Source organism: Cotesia typhae, unplaced genomic scaffold (genome assembly GCF_013202065.1).
Source record: "Cotesia typhae breed Kobodo isofemale line unplaced genomic scaffold, CoteBio_Ctyphae contig_26, whole genome shotgun sequence".
Lineage (NCBI taxonomy): Eukaryota > Metazoa > Arthropoda > Insecta > Hymenoptera > Braconidae > Cotesia > Cotesia typhae.
In genome coordinates this window covers 3,010,714-3,031,215 of record NW_027423732.1, presented here as the reverse complement: position 1 = coordinate 3,031,215, position 20,502 = coordinate 3,010,714, and the positions used below count along the sequence as shown (strand labels likewise).

The window sequence follows — 20,502 nt, the reverse complement described above, 5'->3', positions numbered from 1 at the left end:
TCTAAATTATTAATCCATATAGATAAATTATTTAAGAAAATAATTTTTTCTAATTTTTAACTTACGATATAAATTTTTTTTTTCATTTGTGAATCACAAGTCTGACTAACTCTTGACTAGCTTTTTGGCAGGCATTTAATATATCTTGACTATCTCCTTTACGTTGATACCAACGTAAAAATGTATTTAATCCACTCATAGCCTCTATGAACGTAGGACAATTATCATCTGTAATAGAATCATCAACCGTACAATTTTGATCATTGTAAGAGATGTCATCATCAAACTCTTCTTCTTGATTCTCAGCAATACACCGATCATCCAGAATGTCATTGTCTGACAGAGGTTGCCATCCGTTATCATCACAATCAATCTGGAGCCAGTTGTCAACTTCAGCAGGAGTACAAATTTTGAATACTTTGATTCGTTTCGTAATAGCGTAGAAGACTTCATTTTTAGGCAAAGTAACTGGCGCTGTTTCGGTACTATCATCAGCAGTCAGTGGGATTAGATTTTTCCAACAATTTCTAATATCACTGCTTGTCACTTCATCCCATGCAAGGGCGCATAAATTAAATGCATCTGAAAGATCAAATGACTGGAAAAAATCTTCATTTTCAGCATTATTTTCTTCATGAAGAAGAATTTTTCCATTAAATCATTACGGTATCGCCTTTTGAATTTTTCAATGATGCCTTGGTTTAAAGGCTGGATCAGAGATGTAACATTCGGAGGTAAAAACATAACCGTACATGATTTACATAACTTATTGAGCTCTTCAGCAGGTGGGTGACAAGCCGCATTGTCCATAATTAAAACAATTTTCATCTCAAGATTTTTATCTAACTCGTGTTTTTTTTTTATTTCTGGCAGAAAAATTTCGGTATACCACGTCGTCATAATTTCACGGGTCATCCATGAATTTTCTAGATGGATGTAATGAACAGGTACATTCTTAACACCTCTTAAGCAGCATGGATGCGCTAATTTCCCGATAACAAACAGAGGAATTTTGTGTGTGCCAGAAGCATTTGTACATGCCATCACAGTCAGTCGATTATTTGGTTTCTTAAATCCTTCAGCTCTCTTTTCTTTCCTTTGAACTAATGTACTATTTGGCATCATTTTCCAATAAAGTCCAGTTTCATCGCAATTATAAATACAGTTAAGACTTATACCTGTTATTGTCTTAAAATTACTTAATTTTTCTTTTAAATCCTCATTACCTTCTAAATCTGCCGATAATTTTTCGCCATGATTATGTTTGTTTTTTAATCCATACCTCTTCTTAAACTTGGCAAGCCACCCGTCACTTGCTGTGAAATTCTCGTTACCATTCAAACGTTTATTATATAATAAAGCTTGCTTTCGAAGAATAGTACCTGACACTGGTCGACCCATGCTTCTTTGCTGACTAAACCATTTCATCAATTTTTGATCCAACATGATCTGTTCTTGCTTCTGATAACGTTTCTTATCAATATTGCCGTTACAGGATTTCAAAACTTCCTTTGTCTGAGTAATATTATTTTCATTTTTTTTAATCCACGATACTGCTTGTTTGGAAATTTTATACTCCTCAGCTAATGATTGAGGACGTTCTCCAGCCTTCAATCTCTGTATAATATTGAAGCGCTGCTCTATGGACAAAATATTTCTTTTTTTCTGTAAACAAAAAATGTTTAGATTAGATATTAAGCAATAAAAATAATATACTTAATTTTTTTAATGTATTTTTAATCTTCAGATTAATTAAAAATCTAAAATGAATCCAACATTGGAGGACAGTAAAAATTAATGGTACTGAAGTTAGCTGTCAGCTGTCAATTTTAAAAATTTTTATAGCAAATCAATTATAATTAAAAATGCTTCTAAAAATTTTTACTCGTAATTTTTATTAATTTTCAGATTTGAAATTTTTTAATTAAATTTTTTTATAATAATTTAATTACCATAAAGTTCTAAAAATTTTTTTAGTGTCTGTCAACTTCAGTGTCATAAAAATTAAGGTGTTGTTAATTAAATGAATTTATTTATAGCTATTACTAAATTTTTAATATTTTCACTTACCTTTAAATTTTCTGAAACACTAAACATTTTATATTTTAGAATCACAAATAATTAATATCCACATATATTTTATACACCCAAAGTGAGGTTAGGTACAGACGATTGTTGACGTGTATTTTCAGAACACTGCGCATGAGCCCGTGCAGACGAAACTTGAGAGTTAGTATAGTGGGGACAAAAGGACGAGTCAAATACAGAGAGCGTCGACTGTGTAGCGTTTTATGAGAAATAGAAACAGAACTTCGGTAACTTTTAACAGCTTTCACTGTAATTCCATACCCTTATAACTCCGTTGCGCATGCGTCGAAACTGATATGTAGAGGCTTCAAGAATATTAGTTTTTTTCGTATTATGAGAAGCGCAGTAGAATTAAATCTAAATTATCTTGTTTGAATGAAACTGAAAATTACTTAACAAACCTGTTTATTTTTTTAATTTTTATGAAATTAATCATTACAAAAAGAATTTGTAAAAACAATATACATGTAGAAATTCGAAAATACTATCAATGTAGAGTTTTATAAATATTCCTAGGAATTCAGATTGCGCGTATACGCGCGCACTTTAATCCTAACCAATAAGGAATCAGTAACCATTCTTTCGAGATTTTCGATACTAAACTAACTTCAGTTCAATCATCAATTTTTTATTTAGGAAATATCCATTTGTAATGAACCAAGCACCCAATTTCAAATTTGTATTAAGTCACACACTCAATTTAATTTTATTATTGATTTTTTAAATAATATAATAACCAATACTACTACATTTCATATTTTATATACTAAACCAAATAAATCATTGTTCCGTGCACACAAACAGATTTACAAATTTATATAGTTTTCATCAAGAAAAAAAAATAAACTGATGTTAATGAAAAATATTATAATCGATTCAACAAAATAAAAGAAAACACGAACATCACTTACACATAATTGCAATACTTATAATTAAAATTAATTAAGTGGCTTTATGTGATTGGACATTTAAAACTCAAGAAAAAAATTTGAAAAAGAAATAAATTATGAAAAATAAATGAAACTGATGTTGGCAGACATTAAAAATTATTTTTAAATTTTATAATAATGCAATTATTATAAAAAAATTTAATTAAAAAATTCCACATGTGAAAATCAATAAAAATTACGAGTGAAAATTTTTAGAAGAATTTTTTTATTGTAATTGATTTGTTATTAAAATTTTCAAAATTGACAGCTGACGGCTAACTTCAGCATTATAAAAATAATAGGAAAATTATGAATCCACTCTTATAATTTAGATGAAAAATATGAAAATATATCATGTAAGCAAACTATTCGTAACGTGATTGGTCAAATATATCACAAGCATGAAAATATATGCAAACTATGGAGGGTAGAGGTAAGGAGGACCATCTAGTATGGGGAATCAGTTGAAAAAGTGTCCACCAGTAAACAGCAAATTATGATTCAAAAAATTGCCAAAGTGGCTCTAGTGTAGCAAAAGAACGTAATAATTTAATATTTTTGTGACTTTTGTAGTGAGGAGAAATGCAATATTTAAAACCTAAACTACTTACGTAGTTGAATGTAATTAAGTAAATATAACCTATAAAACTGCTAAAATAATACAGATAGCGATTTGATTGTTTTTAAATTTTTATAGGTACATTTTGTTTTTTTTTGTAATTTCATTGTTGTTAATTTTAATAAAATAACTGTAATAATAATGGGAAAGCTTTGCTCAGTGAAAAGTTGTTCAAGTGGACGTAAATTAAAAAATAACGGAATTGATATATCTCAACCTCTATGATTTTTTCGCCCAACAGTATGTATAATAAATTTTTATTAATTATTTAACAATAGCGAAGTGAACAGTTAAATAACTTTTTAATTTTATAATAAAAGAAAATTATACAAAAAGTTGATTAAAAAAATTAAAGTCTTAATGTTTTTTGGAAAATATTGACATTATTATTATTCATGGATGAAAAATATTAAAAAAATGTAACATGTTCCTAATAATACTTAATAATTTAGGCAATTAATATTTTTGTTTATATCAACTTCTAGACTCTGGAAAAATTGAATAAATGGAATACAGCTTTAGGCACTACAATGAAAACAACTGACTATATTTGTCATTTACATTTTAAAGAGGAGGACATAAAAATGTACGAAACGTTCAACATTAACGGGGAGATCACGATTTTTCCAACAGGTAAAAAAACATTACGAGATACAGCTCTGCCAACGGTCGAACATCAGTTTCTCCCTGTAGCCATACATGACGTTGAAGGAAATGTTATAAATCAACTACAAAAACCGAGTTCTAACCATAATAAATCTGAAGAAAAATTAAAACATGAAGATAAATCTAAACAACAAGAACTATTAGCTGATCAGAGAGTCTGATAGAGTTATGGATATGATTACACAAAGTAAACACGATTTAGAAATAGTGCAGTTGAATGAAGAAACTCATACTGATTAGCAAAATGATAAAGAACCTGAAGTCACTTCTCAGCCAACCGAGAAATTTTTGATAATCTGAAATCTTCTGTGCTACCGCAAGGTTGGATGTATTTTGAAAAACCAGAAGGGTTGGAATTCTTTCGGATGGATGCTAAAACTATGCAAATCGTAAACCGTTTACGAGTAAACAAAGACTTATCTGTTACTGTAAGTTCTTGCAAAATAATTGTATTTGTCTCAATCTCTTTAATACCAATAATTAATTGAAAACACATTATAGGTTATTTTTTCGATGAATGAGGAATTGACTACAAATGATAATATATTTTCATTCAAAACCATCTACGAGTACTTGAAATTCGTAGAAAAATGGCCATTATGCGTTGGTACTCAAATAGACAAAAAAAGTATAATCGATTTTTATATTAGCAAAGAAATATACTTATATGACGAGTAAAAATATAATTAACTTTTTTAATTATTACATCAAATTTTAGGTTTTCACAAACTTGTAAGGGTGTAATTTTTGGTGACGAGTCTTATACAAGAAATCAAGCGAATCCAAGATGTAAATCTTGTAGAGTTTTACGACATCGCTTACAGAATTGTAATTCTGCTTCAAATATTTTAGAAAATACGATTTCTCAAAAACGTCGTACTTCAAATCTACAAAAACGATGTAAACGTTTAAAAATATCGGTAAGTTATTATACATATACATACCAGAAACTTTAAAGCTAGATTTTATTGTGTGTAGATAATCCGGTGATGGTTTTAAATTTTAGACATTAAAAGAAGCTGTAAAATCTAACGATATTATTTTTTTCTCCTGCAGGAAAGCCACACAATTTGTGCTTTTTCAACGGTTTTTGACAGCGACTATCATTTGTGGACCCATAAATTATTGTTTTTTTTTCATCCATTTGTCATATATTACATTTTTAATTTTTGAATATATTTGTATATTAATGATATCGTCAAGATAGTTATAATTTTGAAAAAATAATTGTACATTCGTCCTAATATCGAAAAAATTTAAAATTTTTATGTTTTTCAAATTGTACATATTTTAATTCCTATAAAATAATTGTGCTATATACTGCTTTTATTTCCGTTTACAGAATTAATATCTGTTTATTATTTTATAGAACCCTTTTTATACATTTTACAATACAATGACAATAAATACAAAGTTTTTAAATAATATTTGTGTTGATTAAATGTTATACTGAGTAGCTACTTCAGATTAAAACGATAATAATTTTAATTTAATCTCGGATTTAATAACTTGATATGAAGAAGGAAATGTTAGTTGTACATAAGTAATACTTTAACGTCAAATAGTGAATGTCGTTCTATTACAACCGAGGTTTATTAGTTATGCTGTTTGATGAATTCCGTAAAATGGCAAATTTTTTTGGATTAACTTTTAAGTATGTAACATTTACAATTTTCTTTTTAAGTTTAATACTAATTATTTACAGAAAATGAAGCTGAGAGAAAAAGTGTATCAGGCGAAATTTGAATGTTCTCAGAAATCAAAAGTTGCAGTTAATAAAGCTATTATGAAGTTACCTAAAACATTTCAGAGCGTAGTTAATTCATGCTTTGACGCAGCTCAAAAGAAAAATTGTAAAGGCCGGCGATATACATTAGAATGGATTTACGAGTGTATTTTAATACGCATAAAAAGCCGAAGAACATATCAATTTTTACGTACTAGAGATATTTTACCATTACCGTGTATTGAGACACTAAATAAATTTATACGAAAAATAAGCAGTTCAGCTTACGGGTTTCAGCCAGCTATTTTTCAAGGATTACAGCAAAAATGTGAATCAATGGATAAATGTCAAAAACGTGGAGTACTTGTTGATGAGATGAAATTGAGTGAGGGTGTTTATTTTGATTCTCAAGAAATGAAATTTAATGGATTTGTTGACTTGGGTGAACACACTCCAGATGACTTAAGAAATAAAACTGCAGATCATGCTCTTGTTTTTAAGTTTGTACCTTTTCAAGGTCGATGGGTTCAAGCTTTGGGTTGCTTCCTCTCTAAAAGTGCTTGTAAAAGTGAACCACTACACAAACTTATTCTAGAGTGTATCATATTGATGGAAAACAGCGGAATTTGTATAGACGCAGTTGTCATGGACGGTGCATCATGGAACCGAGGGTATGGAAAATATTAGGAGTGAACGAAAATAACATAAGCTGTGAACACCCTTCAGATAGTTCACGACGTTTGTGGATGATTTCTGATTTTAATCATTTAGTAAAATGTTTCCGAACATCAACTTTGGATGAAAAGATTAGCGAATTCATGGTAACGTTCAAATATAAGTTTATTTCCGACAATCCAGAATAATATAATTAACTAAAGCTATACATTTTTCAGACGCCCTATGGAATCGTTAAAAAAACATTGGGAAGCTCTTCTAGAGGAAGAAAACTATCGTCAACCAAATATGAAAATAGCTTATAAATTAACACCTGCACATTTGAAACCAAAAGGTTTTCAAGTAATGAATGTACCTCTTGCAACTGAAGTATGTATACTTGAATATGTTATTACATACTATTTTCGATTGATAAACTAATAAGATAAATATTCAGACACTTTAAAAATTTTATTCTCAATAGATTTACAATAATTTTTTTATTATTTTAATTATAGGTTTTTGGTCATGAGGTATCTGTCGCGATGGCTCATTACCAACCTATGTGTGATAAGTTGAAAGATTCAACTCCGACACAAAAGTTCATAGATCTTGTTTTTAATTTAATCCAAGCTATGACTTCTCGCATACCTAGAGATGCCCTGTATGCAAGAGAAGATTGTCGTCAAAAACAGGTAAGAATTATTTAGTAAAACAATAATTTAAAATTTTAACTTTGTAGGTTTCATAAAAAATTTGAAAGTTGAAAAAACATATACCGGAATGACAAAGAATACTTCTCTATTACAAAACTGTAAGGTACTTCATACATTATGATTACTTCATGTACATGGGCTAATAAAATAATGTTTTATCGTTGATTTCTTAAGTAAAAATATTTTTAGATTCATCCTTGATTTTTGTTTTGTTGTGATTGCATTTGTGGTCCAGTTTATTTATCATTGTGATCTTGACTTCATAGTAAAAACACAGTGGAGACATTGGAATCGTGATAAATATAACAGTGGATATTTTCAATTAGTACATATCTTTTAAACAGTTATTTTAGAATGCTTCCGCGTAAACAATATTTCCACCGTGAAGTCAAAACTGCGAAGATTTTTCTTAGCATGTGAACTGCCTCTAATGGCAATAAATGATGATACAGATTAATAACTTTGTACAATTAATCTTTGCCATTCTACGTAATTACGTTTTAAATCATCTCTCTCAAATTTTTTAGTCAATTTTAGAATTCCTGCAGTTTTTGCAAAATTGGGAAAATTTAGAAAAAAAAATTCCCATATCGAAGAGCACTTTACTTGGTTTGAAAGTGACGTTGCGAGCTACCCTTGAAATCCTAGATATGCTTAAAACCGAATGTGGATTTAAATATTTAATGACAGCAACGTTATCACAAGATCCTTTAGAGGTAATTGTATATAATTATTATTGACTATATTTATTATAACATGTTAAAAATTATCATTGATATTTTATTTCAGAGATTTTTTTCTGTCATGCGACATTCATGTGGAGGAAATGATCACCCTGATTCGAAAATGTTTGCTCAAGTTTACAGATTGGCTTCTACATTTTCACTCATACGTCCTCCGAAAGGATGTAATGTTTCTGGGGAAAATCTTTTGAGAAGCTTAATCGAACCTGAATTGTCAATTTCTTCAAATTTAGAGCGACAGCTATGGCTTCAAGGTATTGATGACATGCTACAAAAATTCTGAACCGCAAGTGGAAAATTCTTCAATTGATGAAGATCATGATTATAATGAGGCAGTAACCAGTGATGCCGTGCAATCATACATTGCGGGTTACATAAGTCGCAAATTGCAAAAAATTGTGAAGTGTTCAGATTGCTTACAAAATATTCATATGAATCCAAGAGATGGCCAACGATTACATAGAAACGATGTAATTCTGAAAATGGATTTATATGGTGGGCTTATTTATCCTAGCGAAGAGTTATTTGAACTGACCAAACAATTAGAGAAGTGTGTTTTAAGAGCTGTAAGCAAAAATTTGACAAATCTAGAAACCATTACTCAAATATCAGATGAACTTAAAAAAGAGTACTTGATAAAAGTTGGGTGCTTTATTCATGAAAAAGAATTAACTGTTAACCCTAATTAAAAATATTGATTGAAAAGTATTGGGAATCAGTCACCCTATGTGAACTGTATATCTATATATACATGAAAAAGAATTGAAATTATTCAAAAGTATTCTAATTTCATCATTTTCAATCCTTTTCAATCAATATTTTTAACCAGGGAAGATTATTGACATTTATATTGTAATGCGAGCGCATTTTTTAGCGAAATCAGAAAATAAGCGCTACGACGCAGCAAAAACGAAAACAAAAATGAATAGAAAAAATGCAAAATTAATTTCTTGAATGTACGACTTATTTTTAAAGAAAAAATGTTATACTATATGTTATATAATGTTAAAAAATTAATCAATAAATGACTTTTATCTTGTTATAAAATCCTGATTAAAAAAATCATTCAAATGGATTCATAAATTTTTTCGTTGAATTGTATCAAATACGTTTTCATTTTTCTTTATCGACAGGGCTTTTGGGTAACAAATTGGTTTATTTGAATTAATTATTAATTTTATTTTATTCCTGATTGATTTTAATGTAAATAATGAACATTTTTGTAAAAAGCGCGGTTACAAAGAGGAAGTCTTTTTTTCCTTTTTTAATCTAGTATCCTACTCTAATTATTTGTGTTAAGTATTTTTAAATACTTTCCACTTGCTACAGTGGCGTCATCTTAATTTGCTGTTTTCCGTGGACACTTTTTGATATATAGAGATGGTTCTCCTTACTTCTACCCTCCATAATGCAAACTCTAAACTCAGGCGCGCGCAAATTTGAATTCTAGTGTTAATTAATGTAGCAGATACTAATTTAAATTAAATCAATTCTAAATAAATAATAACTTGATTTTAAAATAATAATTAATAAAAAATGCACGTGATGATTTTTCAAGTTTGTTAATAATTACTTTTTTATTTTTTACTTGATATGTTTTTTAATTGTACAAATCAATTGTCTACTGTACGCAACTATAGAACATATAAGTAATTCATTTTACTATTTTAACTCCATGAGTCCATGATTTGTATTCTCCCACCGCTAGTCAAGAGTAACAAACTCAATCTCCATAGTCTGATCATAGTTTACACACGTGTTTTTGAATGTAACAGCGTGGTTTTCATGCAAGTATAAATAAAATATCAGAAATCAATTTAATTTATAAAATTAGTAAAATGAATATCGATACAAGTGATAGTGATGGTAGCGGGGATGATTGGGATGAATTAAAAGAAGACGAATTAATAAATGTTTCTTGTTTATTTTGCAAAGATGAGTTTCAAGGTTATAACGATGCTTTGAATCACTTCAAGTTACAACATCTATTTGATATGCCAAAATTAATAAAGGATTATCAGTTAGATGATTATTCTTTTAGAAAATTTATTAACTTTGTCAGGCAGCATAAATTAACGCCAAATGATATTGGGTCAATTAAACGTGATACATGGGATAATGATAAATATCTAACACCCATTATTCCAGATGATGCTTGGTTAATGTTCGGTAAGTTCGTCTCTACTTGCATTTTTTAGTGTTTACACTCAGTCGGATTTTAGTTTTGTATTTTGATTATTTTTATCGTTTTTATGTGTTTAATTTTGATTCTGTAATAAGCTTTAGAATTTTTTTTTCCAATTTAAAAAACTTTCTACTGCCAAATCACGAAAGTTAAAAATTTATATAAGTATTATATTGGAAATAATAAAAAAATTATTTGAAAAACAAAAAAAAAAGATGATTTAAAATTTCGATAATAAAAGGTAGTAAACTTCCTGGAGCAGCGGTCACAGGAGCTGTTGGTAGTTCCGGGTCTTCCAAAATATTTTTACCACGATTAAAAGCAAAATCTTGATGTGTTTTTAAAATTAAAAGACAATCGATCAAAAATAACTGTACAGCTTCCTGGGGCAGCGGTCACAGGAAAATTAATTAATTTTTAGTTATCTTCTGTATTTTAAATTTCTTACCGATTATTTTGTACGATTACTACGTTTTTAATCGTCTTTGTTATAAATTGTAAGAATTTATATTTGTAATTATTTAAAGATGTCCAAAATTAAAGATATCTAAATTTACTGGTCTATGTTTGGAGATGTCTATTTTTTAAGTTTACAAATATTTAGAACTGTCTATTTTTTTATATTTTAAAATTTTTCAATTGTCTTTTTATTGACTTGTCTAAATTTATTCTTTTCCATTTTTTTAAATATCTGTCATTTTACGTGTTTGTTTCATAGTTTGTCTAATTTTACGGATATCTTGTTTTAAAATTTTCTAATTTTATGCCTATCTTTTTTAAAATAATTTCATTTTTTTTGGTAACTAAATTGTTACATTACTACTTTTTTTATTATCGAAATTTTAAATCATCTTTTTTTTTACAAATAATTTTTTTTATTATTTCCAATATAATATTTATATAAATTTTTTACTTAGTGATTTCTTTACTGAGAGTTGCCCAAATTTTACTGTTTCCGTTTACCGTAAAATTCTTGACTGGTACGAATCATTAAAAAACATTGTATATTCTACAAAAGCTTAAAAATCAAGATTTCAACGTTTTGTTTTAATTTAGGAATCATTTTTCTTTAATTAAGAACTTTACGGAAAAATTAGTATTATTTTATTTTAATAATTAAATTTAATAAAACTATCTATTTTTTCTTCTTACTTCTAAACTTTTTTAAAGATTAGATATTTTATTTCGTAACTATTGACTTTTTGAAAGAAAATTATTTAAACTTTTAACTTACCTAATGTTCAAATAATTTTTAAAAATTGGAAAGTTATTAATTTTATGATTAAATTGATTGTATGATATATATATATGATGAAATTGAATTAACCCTTAGTCTAGTTTTTTATTATTGGTATTCTTATTAACAGACAATTAATAATTAATCGAACGAATCGTTAGACAATGATAACAGATTGTCCAAGTCGCAAGAATTTCAGCTAATTAAATTGATATTCAACTTTTGTTTGACTATAAATATAAAAAAATGCATTAAACTTGACATCCAAATAAAAAAATTCATATCACTACTCGACATTAACGAGCTAAAAATTTTTTAGTACAAGATTTGTTAGTTTTTCTTAATTGTCATTCGTTAAAAAGAAATTTTTAAACATATTGATGATCCTAGAATTATAATAAAATATCTTAAATTAAAAATATCTACAAATGTAATTTGTTTAAAATTTATGGTTAATTACAAAATAATTTTGCTCTGATTTTTCAGAAATAGTATGCTTAAAATAATTAAATGTATCTAATAACTTCTGTGATTGTATTTTAAAAAATGTAACTTTCTGATCTTTTACTTTTTATGCAAGGATTAATCAAACAAAATATTTTCTTCTCAGGAGCATATGTTTCGAATTATTTTGTGAGAAATAAGAAATACATGTTATCTTTAGTGACAATTTAGACAATATTGACTTTGAATAAAATTATAATTATAGTTATAACTAAATTTCTTGCGTAATCTATGTAATGTAAAAATGATAATCCGCATATTAAATCAGTACAGATATTTTATTTATGTTGTGGAGTAAAACATTAAAGTTTGTTGATTATTAATAAAAGATTGATTTCAGATATTGAAGAACTGGATGACAACTTGGTCGCAAATCACCGTTCAATCGAAGTAATTGAAGAAGTTAATGAACCTCATACACCAACAAACAATGAAAGATTAAATTCTTACCCTGTCAATGCTGAAAATGGCTGTGTTACATTATCAGAACAGCATTTCGTCGAGTTACAAAAAACAATTAAGGATTTGAAATTACAATTAAAACAACGTGAAGCAGCCTATTTTTGTGCTAAAGAGGTATGGATATTTTTATAATGTAATTTATTATTTCCAAGTTACGTCTCCTGTTTTACTTAACTCTTCTTTATTGGTACAATAAAAATAGTACACAGAAAGAAAAATTTCTTGATTGGAGAATAAAATTCTTGATTCAAGAAAATTGTCGGGTGCCTGAAGGAAGACCGAAGTTGTGTTGGCCGAAGTAAAAATTTCTCTTTAAATTCTATTCTTGGTGGAAGTAATTTTTTCTTAATTCAAATTATCATAAATACTTGATACAATAAATTTTTAAATTTGATCAAGATTTTTAGATACTTTAAGGAAGCATCGCCACCTACTTTAGCTAAGAAAAAAATTTTCTCACCGTGAGAAAATTTTTCCTTTGAGTATTTGATACCCATTTTATATTATTTTAGTGTGCAATTATACATATTGAATGGAAAAAAATGATTCAATATTATTTCATCTTTCCATTTGACATGTAAATGAATAAAAATATTAATGAATATTTACTTCTATCAAGATATTTAATTTTTTGGAGCAAGAGAGAAATTTTCTCAAGACAAGAAAATTTACTTCTATCAAGACCTAAATTTTTTGGAGCAAGAGGCCGAATTTTCTCAAAACGAGAAGATTTTCTTGGCTTAAATAAATTTTCTTGGATCAAGATATGTATTTCTTAAAGCAAGAGAATTAATTTTGTTGGAATAAGTGAAATTTCTTGTGTCAAAAAAAATTTTTTTCTTCGCTCAAGAAAATAATTCGGAAGAAAAATATTTTCTTGGCTTAAATGAACCTTTTTTTCTGTGTACATTACACACCGAGGGTAGTAAGGTTTTTTCATATAACCTGCATTGAAATTGCGAGTTTCAATGCCTGTTGAGCCAACCGAAACTAGACAATTTCAGACCAATGTGATTGTTGCCGGACAGGAATCAATCATTTCTTCCCAGCGGGCAAAAAATGATTATTTTCTGCCCGCGAGATGAAGTTGCAGCTTTATTTTCAATCCTATCAAAGTATCTTTTGTTTATTTTATACCTCTATAATTGTCATTCAAACCGTTAACTGTACTGACATATTATAATTCTGTTACTAAGCATAAATAAGAATGACAAAAGAAACCTATTCAATTTACGAATAATGTTTAGTAAAAAATAAACCATTACTTCCTTGAATTGTAGTTTTTAATTTTCTTAATAAGTTTTATAATAAAATGGTATTTTCGCTATTTGTTTGAAACTATCTAGTTCTGGTTGGCTCCAAACATTGAAAATAGCATTTTTAATGCAACTTACATGAAAAATATAATGTGTGACGCGGGATGAAACATGATTTCAGACCAAGTGATGCCAGCCCTCGCTTCGCTCGTGCAGACAATTTCACTATGGGGTCTGAAATTGTTTTGTTTCATCCTTAGTCACACAATATACAATTATTTAGTAACATGTTCAAATAGTAACCGAATTTAACTTTTGCAATACTTTGTTCAGCTGAAGCTAACTTTTTTGAATCAGTCTTTTACTGTAGGTTTAAAGTTATTCACCATTTAGATAGCGAAAATCCGAAAAATTTTACAAATTAAGAAGCGTTCAAGTACTTAGAAATTTATCATCTAACAATCGTATTATGTAATTATTTTTTTTTGTTTTAGCAAATTGAAGAAATGCAAAAAAAAGTACAAAATCTAATTATTGAAGATGATGTAGATATACCTAAAAGACTATTGAATAGTACAGGTGTAATTAATGACGACGGCTATTTCAATACTTACAGCCATTTTGCTATTCATCACGAAATGTTGACGGTAATTTAATATATGTATAAATATATATATAAAAATGGTTTTAAGTTCCAAACATTATTACTCCACAGCTAAGCCCCACCGCCTCATGGGGTTTTTAGAGTGTGATAGCCCTCCATTTCTCATCTCTTAAAAAATTTGTAGTTTAGAGCCGCAGGGATTGGTTTTGAGATACAGAGGTTGTAGTTGTGGACATTCCCTGATTTGCTGGGATACTTCAGAATTTTTCGTAATAATCTATCACTACATACGTCGTGATCTATTATAGTCTTCTAGAACGTGCGTAAATGCTCTAAAATATTTAGTCTTTCAGAACTCGAATGTTTATTTAGTGTTTCACTCGCTCTGCAGCAAAACCCTATGAATTGAATGTTATTGCATGAGAGAAAATCTTATACCACGAGTGTTGATGAGTTAACCCTTTATAATTGAAATAATTCTTTATGATTTTTGCTATCGGAATTTTTCGTACTTAACAATATTCCATTTATAGGGTGTTGTTGCCTCGTTACAGTGCAAGTGAAAAGTGAGACACTATAAAACAATAGAGCGCTGAAAGATTAAGGACCATATAAGTTATTTTCAGAATATTCTAAAATATTTGAGAATAATCAGTCGATACACAGAAAGAAAAATTTCTTGATTGGAGAATAAAATTCTTGATTCAAGAAAATTGTCGGGTGCCTGAAGGAAGACCGAAGTTGTGTTGGCCGAAGTAAAAATTTCTCTTGAAATTCTATTCTTGGTGGAAGTAATTTTTCTTAATTCAAATTATCATAAATACTTGATACAATAAATTTTTAAATTTGATCAAGATTTTTAGATACTTTAAGGAAGCATCGCCACCTACTTTAGCTGAGAAAAAAGTTTTCTCACCGTGAGAAAATTTTTCCTTTGAATATTTGATACCCATTTTATATTATTTTAGTGTGCAATTATACATATTGAATGGAAAAAAATGATTCAATATTATTTCATTTTCCCATTTGTCATGTAAATCAATAAAAATATTAATGAATATTTACTTCTATCAAGATATTTAATTTTTTGGAGCAAGAGAAAAATTTTCTCAAGACAAGAAAATTTATTTCTATCAAGAACTAAATTTTTTGGAGCAAGAGGCGGAATTTTCTCAAAACAAGAAAATTTTCTTGGCTTAAATAAATTTTCTTGGATTAAGATACGTATTTCTTAAAGCAAGAGAATTAATTTTTTTGGAATAAGTAAAATTTCTTGTATCAAAAAAAATTTTTTTTTTCGCTCAAGAAAATATTTAGGAAGAAAAATATTTTCTTGGCTCAAGTGAACCTTTCTTTCTCTGTAAAGAACTTATTAAGTCTGTACACACTATATCACTCATTCAAAAGAATATAGACTCAATTATGTTTGTCTGAGATAGAAAAATGAATCTTTGGTCCTCTAAATGGGTGATAAATTTTTCCCCGAAGAAAGCTGGGTTTTGTCACTAGTTGTTAATATTTATATTGATATTCCTTTCTTTTCTTTTGCAAAGTTATTAATTATCTATAAAATTTAAATTATTTAAATAATTATTTAGAGATATGGTTTTATCTTATAAAAGAATCAAGAATGTGTTTTGCATGTTTAGTATTTAATCTCCAAAAATTCTTTTTTGTAAGTTATCTCTTTTTAAATAACCCCCTTTTATTTATACGATAGATAAATGTTATTCTAGAATGTTTCAGAATAATATTTTAATAATCAAGCTTTCATGTTATTTAAAATACATTTACAATATTATTTTTTTTTCTTGTTAATTATTTAGGATACAGTGAGAACAGAAAGTTATCGTGATGCACTTTTAACCAATTCTCATTTGTTTAATAATTGTACAATGCTAGATGTCGGTTGCGGCACTGGTATTTTGTCAATGTTTGCTGCCAAATCAGGATGTAAAAAAATCATCAGTGTGGACCAATCTGATGTTATTTATCATGCAATGGATATCGTCAGGTAATACTGTAAAATAAGTTGTTCACAATAATTTACCAAATGAAATTTTTGAAAACAATCAAATTAAAAATTTTTATAAATTTAGTTTATTATAAAATTGTCCCCGGCATTAAATCACTAAAATCTATAATAATTTCAGAGAAAATAACTTGAATGATGTAATTGAATTGAAGAAAGGACGATTAGAAGATATTGATCTTGGAGTTGATAAAGTTGATGCAATTGTATCAGAATGGATGGGATACTTTTTACTATTTGAAGGAATGTTGGATACAGTGATTTACGCCCGTGATCATCATTTAAAACCTGGCGGCAAATTGTTACCCAATCGTTGCACTCTAAGTGTAGTGGGTAGTGGTGATACAAGTAAGTTAAAAATTAATTATTATTAGCTTATCTTTGGTTAATTCTTAATTAATACTTATAATAAATATTAAAAATGAATTTTATTTTCAGAACGTTACATCGACCTTGTAGATTACTGGTCGAATGTTTATGGATTTAAAATGAGTTGTATGAAAGCCAAAGTTGTCAAAGAGCCGAGTATTGAAATTTCTAATGTTAAAGATATCGTTACAAATGTATCGCTGATTCAAAATTTCGATCTGTATACAGTTGATACGAATTGTGTGAATTTTACTGCGCCTTTTGAGTTTAATATAAAAGAAACTGGCTCACTTACTGCTATTATTGGGTATTTTGATGTTTTCTTCGATCTTGACAATCCAATCAAGTTTAGTACGGGACCACATAGTCAGCCTACTCATTGGAAACAAACAGTCTTTTCCCTTAGTGAACCAATCAGCATTACCGAAGGTATTTTTTATTTTTAAGATGTTTTATTTTCATTTCTATGTTACTTATACTTATCAATTAATATCTACGCTGATATTTTTCTAATGAGTTTTCATTAGTAAAAAATTTATTACCAATAAGATTGATGTAAATCAAAAATTTCACCTGACAGTATCCATTATCTTAATATAAAATTGATCTGGCTTTAACCAAAATTTAAACCTGTGTAATTAATTTTTTTTTTTCTTTAGGTGAAATAATCAATGGGAAACTGATTTGTCAACGACATCCAAAAGATAATCGTGCATTAATAATTACTATTGTAATTAAAAATCATAGTCAAGTTTACTATCTTGATTAGTAATAGTATACAACTATATGATTTGCGATGAAGATGAGTATTTAAAAATTGATAATGATTTTACAATTAATTATTATTCAAATTAAGTACATAATAAATTCTTAAAAAATAATGGCACAGGCTGTAGGGTAAGTGTGGGTATTATTGTGGATTATTTTATTTCAATTATAAATAAATTATACTTGAGCTTTTCGAATTAAAAAAAATTGTTTCTTGCAATTGAAATCTTCAAGAAATATTTGCATAGTAGTTTTACACGTACAACAATTATTTAATTTGTCATTAATAAATTAAAATTAACTGGCTATACAGGTAGTAAACTATAGCTTTTTTGTGAGTTTCTGTACTAAAAGAGGTGCTACTAAAAGATCTTTTTCGTTACATAAAATGGTTCACATTTAAAATTTTTTGCTTAAAAAGTAAGATAAACCTTCTTTAATATCAGTTATGCATTAAAAATTGAATTTTGATCAATAAATATTATTTATTTAAGGATGTAGTAATTAGTACCAAAAAAAATGAACATGCGTGCATTACTGCGAATGTTATCAATAATCCGCAGTAATATAAGCACCTCTATTTGAATGCATTTGTATCAATTACTGCGGGTGTATAATGCATATATTCTAAATTCAAATGAAAATATTGCCTGTCAATTGACAGTTCAAGTTGCCCTCTAAATGTTCTTAGTTAAACGTAATGATCTTAAAAATGAATTATCAATAAAAGTTGATAAAAAATACAAGCGGTCATTATAATAAAGAATTTGTTGTGTTAAATTAAGCAGAAAAACTTTCAAACCAAGAAATTTTTATTAAATTAAGTGAATGTAACTTTATTTAAAATTTTTTCTAATAGATTTAAAAAAATTCAAAATGATTTAAGCTAATTTTTTTAATTACTATAAAAACTCTGCTTGTTATGTTATACACTATTATTCCGATCATTATTATTAATTGATATGAATTCAAATTATTTCAGGAATACGTTCTAATCCATTCATTTTATTAAACAAATGATTATCTTTCAAACGTATTTTATTAATTTCTTATATGATCCCGAAGTTGTTTATCATTAAATTTCGTCCGCAGTGATAGGCACGCAGTAATTGGATCATTCGCAGTAATAGGCAGGCTGTAATAGAGACAAGCTCCGTTTATGCCCGCAGTAATACATGCATATGAACTTTTTTTTAAAATGCTTTTTATTTAAAGAAAATATTAGTTTAACGCATTCTTGATTTTTTTTTTTTTTTTTGAGTCAATTATGAGTCAAACGTTGGTTTAAAAAAAAAATTATTGTTATTTTTGAAAAATGTAATAAAAATGCTTTTGAAGTAAAACCTACCGAAAAAACCGCAGTAACACCCACACTAACCCTATAATGGGACAAAGAATCAGACATGATTTTTTCGATTACACTACGACAAAGTTGGCTTCTTGAACTATATTATATTGTTCCAGTAGTAACACCAAACCTTTATCTCGATATTCTACCAAACATAAGTTAATTTTAGGCTAATGGTGCTGGGAACTATTAGCGTAAACGAAACTAAAGTACCAAAAAGTTTAAATTTTGGTAAAGATTCGATGAAAATTATTTTTCTTTGACTCAGACAATCTCAATTGAAATGAAGGATAAATTTTAAAATATAATTCATATTTTAATTATGACGCATTATTGTTAATGAGCTTCCTTTTTGACAATCGATATTCTAGGTTACTATTAAATATTTTAATGTAATAATTAAAATAGTATAAATTTTTCACTCATTTGAGCTGCAGCACAATTTTTCTAGCCTTGTAAATTTTATGCTATCTAATATATAATAGTTGTATTTTAAATAAAATAGGGTTAAATTGACATATTTTTTAGAATTATATGAATTTACTCGAAAATAAATTACGTAAAATATTAATGCTTGGAAGTACTAAATGTTGTTTTTTTAATTGTGTGTGTATGTAATTTATCAGTATTTACAACTCGATATTGATGTTTTTCATCATCTTCTGATTCTCCTCATAAGTTCCTTGAAAAAAAGGTACCGAAATTTTATTATTCCTTTCACTATTTTCCAATTTTTTTAAGACTATTTTCCTTTAAAAAAATAAAAATTGATCTTTCAGGCCACTGTGAAAACTTCTCGTTACATTCAAGTTCGAAAAGTACGAGAAATTTTATATTATCTTCTATAAGATAAAATTTTGGAAGTTATTGATAGAAATAAAAATTTCTTTTCAATTTTACATTTAAGAATTTGAAAAATCTACTGGGCTCAATTGGTTCAAATTTATGAAAATTAATTTAGCAGATATTTGATAATTTTTAGAACTTTTGTTAACAAATGAATTGTGGCAAAATAATTAAAAAAAAAAAAAAAAAAATTGACATCTAGAAATTTTAAAAACAAAAAAAATGCAATTTTTTAAAAATAATTTTTTATACTTAAGGTAGTACCCTCGCTAGAGTCGTTTTCTTAGGATTTTTTTAAATTTTAACAGATTATTGTTCATATAATTCTGCATCGATTGGCGCAATTGGAAATTTTTGACCACCTAGTTTCAGAGATATTTAATTTCAAAGTTTGAATTTTGAACGCTCTTATACATTACGGTATACGGGATATCCAAAAGTTTACCTACAAACATTTTTATATCTCAGAAACTTTTCTTAGGATCTTTTTTAAAAAACTGGAGTAACGCTAACTAACAACTAAACAATTTTTTAAAAAATAAACTCATTGATAATTACTAAACAGTTTTAGAGATATTTATTAATAAGTAATGAAAAATTTACCAGACTTCAGCCGAGGAAAGCATACGTTAATCAAGATATGGCAACAACGCAAGTTTTGTGAGCCGCGAAAAAAGTATGAGACGCGCATACGCTGAAAAATTTGAAAAGCTTAATGTACGTTAAGTGGAATATTATAGTTATTAATTT

The 20,502-nt window shown here is 27.6% G+C and overlaps 2 protein-coding genes and 1 long non-coding RNA gene across 8 annotated transcripts; all 3 read left to right on the top strand.

The window, feature by feature from the left end:
* The first annotated feature begins 3,278 nt into the window (after window positions 1-3,278).
* On the top strand, window positions 3,279-4,946 carry LOC141525351 (uncharacterized). Its single transcript, XR_012478842.1, has 3 exons — window positions 3,279-3,876; window positions 4,122-4,730; window positions 4,804-4,946. It is a non-coding gene; the product is annotated as an uncharacterized LOC141525351 (long non-coding RNA).
* Window positions 4,947-4,998: 52 nt separating this feature from the next.
* Window positions 4,999-9,188, top strand: LOC141525350 (uncharacterized). 6 transcript variants are annotated; one of them, XM_074239807.1, is made up of 7 exons: window positions 5,001-5,222; window positions 5,359-5,922; window positions 6,008-6,849; window positions 6,922-7,072; window positions 7,201-7,377; window positions 7,936-8,114; window positions 8,188-9,188. In XM_074239807.1, exons 2-3 carry the CDS (start codon window positions 5,914-5,916, stop codon window positions 6,713-6,715), a joined length of 717 nt encoding a protein of 238 aa, XP_074095908.1. In that variant the 5' UTR covers window positions 5,001-5,222; window positions 5,359-5,913; the 3' UTR covers window positions 6,716-6,849; window positions 6,922-7,072; window positions 7,201-7,377; window positions 7,936-8,114; window positions 8,188-9,188. The 6 variants fall into 6 exon arrangements, with proteins under 6 accessions (XP_074095912.1, XP_074095911.1, XP_074095908.1 ...); XM_074239806.1 differs by having other exon boundaries at window positions 7,201-7,501; window positions 7,588-8,114; XM_074239809.1 differs by having other exon boundaries at window positions 5,359-5,956; window positions 7,201-7,501; window positions 7,588-8,114.
* Window positions 9,189-9,868: 680 nt separating this feature from the next.
* On the top strand, window positions 9,869-17,864 carry Art3 (arginine methyltransferase 3). The gene is made up of 7 exons (XM_074239528.1): window positions 9,869-10,310; window positions 12,408-12,643; window positions 14,280-14,432; window positions 16,216-16,403; window positions 16,543-16,769; window positions 16,860-17,219; window positions 17,450-17,864. The coding sequence occupies exons 1-7, from the start codon at window positions 9,980-9,982 to the stop codon at window positions 17,557-17,559; spliced, it is 1,605 nt and encodes a 534-aa protein (XP_074095629.1). The 5' UTR covers window positions 9,869-9,979; the 3' UTR covers window positions 17,560-17,864.
* Window positions 17,865-20,502: the final 2,638 nt, after the last annotated feature.

What these genes read in the sequence shown, in the direction of transcription:
- Art3 (XM_074239528.1), top strand. Translation starts at nt 9,980, where the DNA reads ATGAATATCGATACAAGTGATAGTGATGGTAGCGGGGATGATTGGGAT. An exon ending in CCTATTTTTGTGCTAAAGAG is followed by an intron (nt 12,644 to 14,279) that starts GTATGGATATTT and finishes TTTTTGTTTTAG; the next exon opens with CAAATTGAAGAAATGCAAAA. An exon ending in TTCATCACGAAATGTTGACG is followed by an intron (nt 14,433 to 16,215) that starts GTAATTTAATAT and finishes TTAATTATTTAG; the next exon opens with GATACAGTGAGAACAGAAAG.